At 37.5% G+C, this 11304-nt stretch overlaps 1 protein-coding gene across 1 annotated transcript in view; it reads right to left on the reverse strand.

The window, feature by feature from the left end:
- The window catches only part of DNAH10 (dynein, axonemal, heavy chain 10), a gene marked incomplete at its 5' end in the record, with an annotated part of 56938 nt that extends 45939 nt beyond the window's left edge, over nt 1-10999 (reverse strand). Inside the window, 12 exons of the mRNA XM_009710139.1 lie at nt 331-507; nt 1283-1453; nt 2084-2278; nt 3060-3258; nt 3734-3924; nt 4580-4810; nt 5542-5696; nt 6403-6601; nt 7124-7239; nt 8290-8395; nt 9201-9346; nt 10892-10999. Of these exons, the coding sequence (XP_009708441.1) occupies nt 331-507; nt 1283-1453; nt 2084-2278; nt 3060-3258; nt 3734-3924; nt 4580-4810; nt 5542-5696; nt 6403-6601; nt 7124-7239; nt 8290-8395; nt 9201-9346; nt 10892-10999 (1994 nt within the window). The remainder of the gene's footprint in view (nt 1-330; nt 508-1282; nt 1454-2083; nt 2279-3059; nt 3259-3733; nt 3925-4579; nt 4811-5541; nt 5697-6402; nt 6602-7123; nt 7240-8289; nt 8396-9200; nt 9347-10891) is intronic.
- Nucleotides 11000-11304: the final 305 nt, after the last annotated feature.

Genomic DNA, 11304 nt, shown 5'->3' on the forward strand with positions numbered 1-11304 from the left:
TAAAGACCATGAGAAATTTTCAACTAACCTGTCTTTATATGGTGTCTCACTATGGTTTCTATTTTTTATTACATAAGAGGGCAAGTGATGCCTTGTAATTAATGCAGGCAATGGAGAATTTAGGCTCTTGAATTCTGTCATTGATTCGGTCACTGTCTCACTGAGAAACAGGGGGAAGGTCCCAATTAGCTTTTCACGTCTAACACTGCTTGCTGTGTGCAAAGGCATTCTTGGAACTTCACCTCACATAAGAGCACTTTTCACATCTTTAGAAGCAGGGTATGAATAAAGTATTTCTTCCTTCATGAAATATCAAAAGAGCCAACATACTTCCTTTCCACGTTCACTAGCAAGCAACTCCTCTACTCCTTGAAATCGAATAATAGTGTGTTTGATCCGATAGAAAAGGGATCGGGACCAGTATATTGCTCCAGCCATTGGAGGATGATTCTTGTACAAAGGTGGATCCTTGAGGTTCTGAACAAAGATTTGCTTAGTATTTTCGACCTAGAAGAGAATAAAATATTGCAAAGAATCATTTATCCACTTGCTTGACCATGGTCAGCATCTAATCCGGTACACAGCACAAGCTCTGAAGTTAACTCCAGCAGCAGGATAAAAACAATCTTCTTTTTTCATGCATCTCTTGTTTTTATCAATTGCATTACAGAGAATGTCCTCCTTTCTCTATCTTGTGGAACTGCTATTGTGGCAGTGTTTGCTGTAAGATCATGCTTTATTGCTAAACTCGATGTTCTTTGAAACATCAAGATAAATGCTATGACATGAAAAGCTTTCCAACATACAGGCTTCAACATGTCAGAAATTATTTCTGCCTTCATGGTTGATCTCTGACACCTTTTGGTCATACCATGAACTTGTTGTCCATCTCAAGAAAGCTGCAGGGTATGAAAGATGTATTTTCTCATGAAGGACTGCTGTTGAACTACTGTTCACAGGTGAAGGTATAGTCACAAGCCTTGCTGCATTCAGAGTACATGTAAATATCTTTCAGTTCCCATACAGCACCACTGACGCACAAATGTACATCTATTTCAGCAAATTAACCATACTATTTCTCCAATAGGTTCCAAAAAGAGACAGCAAATATTACGTTTATTTTGTAAAACTTTTCAGTCTTTCAGATATTAAATGACACTATACAGGTATTTAGACATATACACAGATTTATGACATATACAGATTTAGACATATACACAGATTTATGATTTTCACTAAGTAAAGATCTTCATGTACTATAAGAAATCCTTAAATTAAATACCTCTTTACAGTATTGGTCCAAAATATCATTGAACTTCATCATCATCTGCTTATTAATGGCTTCACAAGTGCAGATGTGTTTGAAGTTTAACAGCATGTCAAATGTAGCTTCTGCTGATCGAAGGGTCTTAAAAGATTCATCAATAAAGTTTTTGGTCTCTTCTTCAATAACCTAAACAAAGGAAGAAGGCTAAGAAATTCTATCGCTTAGAGATTCAGCTTGCAAAACCAAGAAAGGAAGGCAAAATGAAAATACTTTTTTATAAGTGGTCAAGTATATTTTTGCTATTTTTTGTCTTATAAATTACTAACAAACTGGTGGCTTTCAATTAAGCTGTAGGAAATTAATGTTAATTTATGTGTCTGCTGGGGAGGTAAATAAATCACAAAAAACATTGTTACAATTTGTACTTCGTGGGTATTCTTAGCTGAGAGGTGAAGGACTGAATGAATCCAGAAAAGGAAGTTTTTCTTCTTTGTAGGACACAATTGAGACATGTCAGCACGTAAGTACAGGGAGGCCATACATAGCCTCTGTTCATGCTGTAGCAATTCTGCCAACGAACAAAAACTGTGCTTCACCATTTTCAACATAAAGTGAAACTATAAACAAAAACAACTTGGAAACAGAATGCTGACTTAAAAATTGGTCAAATTCCTCACAATTTTAATTTACATATTTATTCACATATTCTTTTCTTTTGCAAACTTACATTTTCTTTAAATGAAAATGTTGATATTCTAGAAGGAATTTGTATATAGGAAGTAATGGGGGTTGAAAATCACAGTATATGGTACTTACTGAAACTTCTTCTCTAAATTCTTCCATAATTAATTTCCAGTCATGTGCACTTTTGATGCTAAAAGGGTCAAAAGTCAGTGCTTCCATAGGACTAGTTAGTCCATTCACCCTTCTCAGTAGATCATCAATACGCTCTGGATCCCCTGTGAGAGCTTTCAGTTCAGGACCAAAAATACTGTAAAACTCTTCCATGACCTGTTAATTCAGAAGAACATACTAGAAAGCTTTCCTTTCAGTGTTTTTTTTTTTTTCTGCTATTAACATACCTTTCTGATATTATTTCCTTTAAAAAATAAAAAGAGTTCAGAGAATGATCAATTCACGCTGTCATTTACATTTTGTAACTTTCTATACAAGACACTAAATAGTTTTATGGAAAAAAAAAAAACAAACAAACAAAAACAGTCTACAGGCCCAACACTTCAGTTGTTAAAACAGACAATACTCAGTTATTACTCCTTTTTATTCCACTTTTCACATACGCAGTTTTCACATGCATAGTCTATAGCATCTGACCATTGATGGACCACTAATATTGCTAGTTACCCTGACTTAAATTAGCCTAAACATAGCATCTCTCCATTCATATGTTATCCTGCAATTGATATACTGATTTGTATACGGTCAAATTTTATATTATAGTATACTTAAATGGTTATTTTATCTAAAACTGTATCATTAAGCTAGCAACCCAAGAAAACTGCAAATCTGTGAAACAGTTGTTACAAGTCTGTGTGTTCATAACAGCAATGTACACAATAATATCTTTCCTCAACCATTACCTTGAGAAGAGTTATTTCATCTCGAACATTAAGTGCAGCTTTGCTGGAATCAAAGGCACTGCTTAGGTCTTAAACACAAAAGCACTCACAAAACTAAAGGCTGTTAACATTTCAACAGCTACAGTACAAAAGAATCCCTCTACAGAATAAGATGCTGATCACACAATCCCTTTATTTATTGTCTATATTACTACCTGCAAAAGATCATACAGGTCTTGATAGACTGAAGTCATATAATCTGTTTTTTCAAATAAATGTTTTTGGTCAAATTCCCAGCATCGCTGTCTTCCTGATGCTTCAATTTGGGCACGAACAGCAAAAAAACATTTCTTCCATTGTTCAAGAGTGCTTTTGGCTTCTTCTATTTTCTTCTTTGCAGCAGCTCTATCTTCTCTATTAACCAAATCAAAACAGTTAAGATACTATAGATAGAAAGACCATAGATAGAAAATTGTCTCTCAACTGGATTAATACACCCTGGTTTAGCAACTTCTAATTATACAAGATCTAGGCAAAAGTTACAACTGTGAGGTCTTAGTTTTCAATGTGACTGATTTTGAAAGGAGGTATCATTTCAGGACTGATTTTGATGATATTTATGCCACTTTTTTACCACTATAATTCTACCGGTTTTATTGATTTATGTCCTTTCAAGACAAAAGAGGACAAGCATCTATTTCTTCAGGGTTGATTCAGTAATTCATGAAAATTACAAAAGAAATTGACTTTTAATTTACCTTCTCATACAACTTCAGACAGTGAAAAACATTGAAACCTATTTGATGAAAGTGTTATCTACTGCACTTCATTTAAAACAAGCAAAGCTTTTAACAAATACAGCCTAGTTAAACAGGAATCCAGTACTTACTTAAACAGTGTGTGTAAATCCACAACTTTGTACACTCTTGTTGAAATTTCCCATGCAATTCGTTCCATGAGGAGTACCATCTGTTCATTCTTGTTGTAATGCCGTGAGATAATCCATACCATTCTCAGGGTATTCATCAGTGAAGGAATTGTATCCAAGACAACATTAAACCCAGTGCCATATGTCAAATTCTATTAAATGTATTATAAATGTTGTGAATAAAACGTCATGAAAATATACAGATTCATATTCAATAAAACAGTATTTACTCTACAGATACCTGAAGTTAAGAAAGTCTGTGACGCTATTAAATAAATAACCCAGTCAAGGAAACACGCTAGTGCCTAAATAACACACACGGTTAAGGATGTGCAGATCTGCATCTATTGTTCCCAATGCTTCTTAGGTCCTGCCTCATTAATATTCTCTTCTCTGTAAAAGATGTCCCAAGACTGCTTTCAGCTCAACTCTTTATTTAGATGTTTGGATGATGTTCAATAAAACTTAAAAACTGAGACATCAGCTGTAATCAGTGATAGAGGCTACCTCAAAAATGGAGTAGAGAAAACTTTTTTTTCCCCAATTTAGCTATGTTATCAAATTCTCCCAAGGTTGTGATTTACAAACCAAGCTGTTCACAGCTCCAGGCTTCTGCTTTCAAGCATCAGAACAATTGTAACTCAAACAAAATAAGCAAGTCTTTTTTTTACTAAATATAAAGAAGTTGGAGTATATCTTTATTGCTGAGAAAAAGTAAAAAATGAACAAGAGGTGGTTATACCAACAGAGAAACCAAACTCGGGCAACTACACTAAAGCTTCACAAAGTTTTCTTAAGGATACGTACCTTCAAATGGCATTCGAGAGCTGAAAGAAACTTAACATTATCTAGAGCTTCCATATGATGTTTTCTGAGGTCACTTAAGACTATCTGTAAATCTCCAATATGCTCAGATTCAGCTTCCTGTAATATTTCCAAGACTTTTTGCACTTCTGGAAGCTTTGTCTGTTCAGTAAGAGCACTTAAAGTATCATTTCTTTCACGCCAGAGGTCAACTTCTGCAAGTAGACCATTACCCTACAAGTAATGTGGAATAAAATAAAAATTCTAAGTTACCATTATGCAAGAGAGAAAGCCTATAACTAGGACTGTATTTATTCCTTCTTTTCAATACGCTGTATGCTGAGAAAAACATGATATGATTCAATCATGCAAAAAACCCAGACAGAAGACGACCCTTGAAATCAAAAGAGTTTTACACACACTGAAGGGAACTGCTCAGGGGGAGTATATCCCTGAGCTGGAGAGTCCATGCTTGCAAAAGCTTATGCACAAGTAACTTTATAGACACTAAATCCCTCAGTATATTTAATGGTACTAGTCGCATATGTAAGTGTTTGCAGAATCAGAACCTTACAATTGGAATTTTTTTTTGGTTTGAGAGAGATAACTTTTTTCAAGCAAGAATATAGTAGTCTATTTAAAAAAAAAATAATCACTGCAGCTTTTAGTATTTCATGGCTCTTTAGAAGAGTGCAGATAACAAATGTGCCTTCATTTTCCATAGTTATCCTGTGTGGGTAGGATCTGCAGTGAGTTACTTTATATTCTATTTATATTCTATTTCCCAGAGTCACACAGTTCCTCATTACTTCTGTTCTAATTCACATCAATTAGTAAATGGCTTTCCAACAATCAAACATGAAGATGGGTTAAAAATGAGCACAAACCACTCAAAGAGATTCTTGCGGGGAAATGAAGTAGTGTCTCCAGGAATAAAAGCAGCTTGGTGTTACAGGCAACATTACCTGTGGAACCTTTTTCAGTTGTTCCTCTAGAGCTGTGGATATTAATTTCTGCCAGGTCATTGCACAACTTTCCAGAGGTTCAACCACTTCTGGAATTGTGGCAAGAACAGACACTTCTCCATCTAGATTTATAGTTGGTATCTCCAGTTTAACACCTCCTATTGAAAGAAAAGCCATATAGAATTAACTGTCGTGTTCTGTCAGCACTGGTAAAGCAACATCACTGAAATGGCTTATGCCTTCCATCTTGTTAGCTACTTGAGGATGGGTAACATACCACCTGCTCTGCCTATTTGAGAATATGGCAAAATACATCCAGTTGCTTGACAGTTAACACAGTGTAAATAAAGATATACTCCTAGAAATAAATGAAAAGTTCTCAGCTTTCAAGCCTTAACCCAATCTCTAACTATCAAGAATTAGGATAAGGGCTTGCTGAAGACGATTATCAATCTGCCTATTGTAGGCCACTACGCTCTCCTTAATGGCATGACAGTAGCCCCTGTTAGAGAAGGGATGCCAAACAACACGTGAAAGTCTCATTTGGTCTACCACTTTCTATACCCTGCTATGGCCTGAGACCCCTGAACATTGGTAAGCAATGAGATATGTTTGCCCTCTCTCCTGTTCTTACTCCAGACTGTTTGAAAGACTATCACTGATTTCATCCATTTCTCCATACTGCCTGCTATGCTTCAGGGCAGTAAAAATATTACTATTATCAGCAAAGTGGAACTTTAATCAGGCCTGAAGCTTCCCCAGAAACTGTATGTATTTGTCATTCTATATAAAGCCATTCCTCGGTGAACCTCTTTCTACTGTCATATACTCTAAACACCGCAGTGCTGGCAAAGGCAGAACACTCGCCTTCAGTTTGCTGTATAGTCTGCGGAGTAACACTTAAGACTTTTTGCCTTCTGATTTGAATCTCATTCCTCATCGGAACATTACAGTATTCCACAGGCTGTTCTTTCTTTTCCGCAAGCTCCTTCTCTGATAAATTCCTTTTTTCAGAATCTGTGTTTTCACTATCTGGATGAAAGGAAGTTTCCTCAGTCTGCTGCTGACTATAGGAGAGAGTTGTTGAAAACCCCTATAATTCAAACAGGTACCAGAGATTAGATGGTTCATATTAAAAAAGAAAACAATAGAAGCCAGCTTACTAACAATTCACTTAAGCATTAGATATGTTGTTCTAAAATTCAATTTAAGTGCATTTCCTTCCATTTCATCTCTTTAGCATCATTCTCTCTCCCTCAAGTTCTGCAGGAACTTGCATGCTCCAGCATGCTTTTACAAAAGTCTACCAGCACAAAAATAAAGGTATCTGGTGTCACACTCTTAAATGTTTCTCATATAGGAGCAGGTAATGAAATAATGCCTGTCTCCACATCTTTACAAAAAATTTGGGAAACAAAATATCAAATAAGGATTAACAAAAACTTCACTTTGGCATATGAAGGTCACTTCTGAAATATTAGTATTTCTTATGCATAGTCCATATGGTCAGCAGAATACTAAACAGGCAAATCACTCATAGAAACACTCAAGACTCCATACATAAAAGCTGTAACACAGTTACCTGTGAGACGGCATCCTTTAGCATCAAAAGAGTATCATCAGTCAGTACACCAAACTTTATCAGTTTAGGAAGAACCTCATTAGCTTCAGTCAGGTCATTAGGTTCCGTAACAATTTCTAAACAGTATACAAACAATACATCTAATTATTTGATACACAAAGCATAAAGACTTTTCCACAATAAGTTAAAACTCCAGTAAAAGAGTTTGTAATAAACTAGGTTTGATGCAAGTCACTTTCAAAACAAGTGCTGGTTTTAATAGTGCAGATGCTTTTTCAGAAAAGGCAGAAAAATACTCAAGTGTCATCATCTGACTCTAAGTCTTTACAATTCAGCCCTATAGTTAGGAAACGGTTTTCTGCTCAAACAAAACTGTGGCCTTGATTTGAACTCCTATTCTACAGGCAGACCAGGAAAATCCTGCACAGAACTGCCATAAAATGACCAAACACATTATTATCAATTTCTTTTTTCCTCAAATGTCCTGTTTCTAGAAAAACTGAAACTAATAGGCACATACAAAATACTTTGTAGCTTCAAACCACACATTTTACTGCTTGGTGAGCCCACATAAATGTTTATGCTGGGGCCAGTCTCTGGCCCTGAACTACAGTTAATACACTGTTGATAGCTCCCAGATACAGGTGTGGAAATACCCATTTGCTTTAGTGTAGAAGCTGTTTCCTATGGATTGCAACCAGAACCAGAGCTACTCCAGATGCTGGAATGACTATTGTCATTGGTTTTATGATAAAAGCAAGAACTATCAGAGTAAAACGTGCTGCTGTTGTGTATCTGAATTTGAGTCAGGTCAGGAAGGCTGATAGCCCAGTTGTGCTAATCACCACCTTATGGTCTAACTTTCACATACAGCTCCTCATCCTCAAAACACCTTACACAATTCTAGCAGTTGTAGTAACTAAATCTTCTTAGTTCCTCTGAGAGCTTCATCCTTGCTGGTAAAAATGCGAAGATATGTAACTTTCCATAAATTTCATATGAAAAGCATTCCCGATTCCTGGTTCTACTCTGAGAGTGTTCCTACCCAGCTAATTAAGATGGATATGCACCATCCTGAATCCCAGTCAATCACCTTTTCTCAATGTGAAGTACTGTTTAATGCAAAGACTGAATACGCTGAGCCTGCAGTTATTCAGGGCACATACCTTTGGTGTCTCTCAGAAAATATACAGTAAAATCTGACACAAATTCTTCGGGAATTTCATCAAAAGCCATGTGGAAACATACTCTGTAAACTTTCAGTTCTTGTAGCTGAAACAGAAAATAAAAAGGAAGTATGACTATTACTGTTTGCGGCCATGTTTCTTAACAGCAAGAAAACGTTTGCCTGCTGTGAGCAGTAGGACAGAATCATTAGTTTAACTCCGTTATCTTCACATAATGTAAACTGTCCAAGTAAACTACTAACATATATGAAATGTTAAAAAAAAATCACTCGGCTAACAGTAAAAATCATCAGCTTTGGAAATAATGTTGATTTCCAGACCAACAGGACTAAAAGCATTAGTGCTTGAAACAAGAAAGCACTTAAATGCCCACCCCTCCACACCTTTCTGAGAATGTGCAAGCACCTACTCCCCTTCCACCTGCACCTCAGTCATAAACAAAGTTTAGTTAGAAACCCCAGACTCCATCCTGATCATCTAATTATGTAAAAGACTTGAGGTACAAAAGCTTTTGTTCACTGTTCCTTACATGCTCCTCCCATGGGTTTTATCTATTCTAACTGCAACATTTCTTTTACAAGCAACTCTGGGAATATCTAATGCGGTACCCGAGGAACTCACTGCTGCATTTTCTCACCAAAAGTCAGCGTTTTGCCAAGTAAATTACCTCTGCAATGTCTTGTCAGTCAATGTCAGAGGCTATGGCAGACACCACAGGCCATTGGTTTTGAATGGAAATCCCTGTTCTTGTAAAATTTTCTGCTCTGCTCTAAGCACTTGCCCTGCACTGTACCTCCTTAATCTGCCTACCAGTTTTACTGAAATGTTTGCATCAGAAAGCCAGCATCTTCATATCCACAAAAGAACAGAGTGAAACACAACAGACTTACCTGCGGTGTGTGTTCCACACTGTCACTTGTAAATCTTTGGTCCAGTTTACTCAATTCAGACCCACTAGAGTGAGTTGACACGTGACCTGACACACTTTCATTGTCTGTAGATTGCAGAGGGGATGTCTTGCTTTTCTGAGTCACCCCTAAGAAAGAAAAACACAAGAGAACTCAATTAAAGAACAGGTATTCCATGCATATGAGATGGATCCTTCCAATTTTCTTCTCAAACTAAATGACTGAGTGTTTTCTATCATCTTCAGCATCACGTTTCAACAATCAGCCATCCAAACTTGGTGTTAATTGTACATTTTCCCATAGGACAGCACTATTGCTGAAGAACTGAATCCAAATAAGCAACTGACTATACTGCATTCCGCAGGTAACTGGTCTTTATTTACAATATCCTTAGCAGCATTTTCCAACACAACTGATCTTTTATGACAAAGTAATTAGATTAATACTTTTCAAGATGAAACCACTTTGTAAAAGGAAATACAAACAATTCAGGGTTTTGTCATGCCAGATCTATGATGTGGAAAATGTTTATAGTTATGTCGTGCCCAAGAAGTGATGGTGAAGACACCGCAACACAGGAACAACTGCATGAATTCCAGGGTCAGTCAAGAATTTCAAACCTCATTTTATGCTGCCTTTCAGAAGGTGTACCACGCCTTCTTCCTCGTTCAGCACAGGCTTCTGGACACTTAAAAGAAGCGGAAAAGGTGTAGCTGCAACCCCAGCCAGATCCACTGTGTGGTGATATTATTATCTAGCAATAAATAATTTTCCCTGTCTTACTGCTTTTGAGCATTAACCTGCAGCACTGCAGCTGCCTCCATTCAGAGGTGCAGAGTGGGAAGTGGAATTGTATCATTCCTTTAGTCTACTTACACTCACACCAGGCTTCAGCGCTTCACTTCCATTGTCCTATCTTTTTTGCACAGTAGGAACAAAATTCTTTTACGGCTACAAAATACCAGGCCATCACTCTTTGCTTCTACAAGTAGCTGTTTCAGAAGTTTGTGGGAGTTACACAGAGAAGAAAAGAATTTCATTTCTGAGCCACAGAAAATCATTGCTCTCTTCTGACACCCTTTCTATCCCTTTTCCTTTATTTTTTCCAATTTTTTTGTGAAAGCCTCCTCTGCAATACTGTGGTTAAAGTACTGGATCAATCTTAACTCTTTACAGGATCACCCCTTTTATGTTTAATAAACTACATCAGAACAAAGAGGAGAGCTTGCAACTCTTAAGACAAGGGGAATTATTTTGTTCCTACTAAAGGAAATACACTCATTCTATTTATTTTTAACAAATAACTAAAAGCTGAAATCAAAGCCAGTAAAAGATGTCACAAAGACTGGATGAAAAATCTGTGTTTGTGGGTTGGTATTGTTCATCCCAGTCAGTCTCCTCCTTTCCATCTGTTTGGAAAAGATGAAAGAGCCAAACTAGAATAGCTTTCTTTCAAAGGTGCATCCTGAGGCAGAAGCTCTTGAGAAAACGTTAATTATTCACATTGCCCAGGACACTATCCACAAAATCAGATCTGCTTTCCTGGGAAAAGAAGCTGTTGATCTTACAGATACTGCTGGACCTGCTTAAGACAGCCACAGTAGCTAGTCCCATTTAGCCTCCATAGAAGCATGGCCTGCAACAACTACACTTTGGCCACTCAAACCACCTACTTCCTTCCAGTGCCACAGGGGAGGCTGCTTTAGTCAACGGGTCAGGAAACAGGTTATCTGGGCTTTCCTCCTGCTGCCCATCTGCAAACTCATCTGTGTCACCTGGATCTGCTCACACACAAAATGGGAGGAAAGCATGTATCACCACTCTGCAGTGGGGGTGGTGCAAACCCCACCAAGGCACAACCAGAGAGGAGAAAGGTCTGGGAATGGGTGGGATAGAAGGAGTTCAGGAGAACTGGACACAGCTCAAGGGATGGAGAGGCCGGCAAAAGGGTAAGGACAGGTGTAAAGGGGCTAGGACTCAGCAGATGGGACAAACAGGAGCTGGAAGGAGAGGGAAACAAGAAGCTGGGGAGGAAAGGACAGGGAGAAGGGGCTTGGGGTTAGGCAGAGAGTTCAACAGGCCGGGG

This window comes from Cariama cristata, unplaced genomic scaffold (genome assembly GCF_000690535.1).
Source record: "Cariama cristata isolate BGI_N322 unplaced genomic scaffold, ASM69053v1 scaffold1701, whole genome shotgun sequence".
Classification (NCBI taxonomy): domain Eukaryota; kingdom Metazoa; phylum Chordata; class Aves; order Cariamiformes; family Cariamidae; genus Cariama; species Cariama cristata.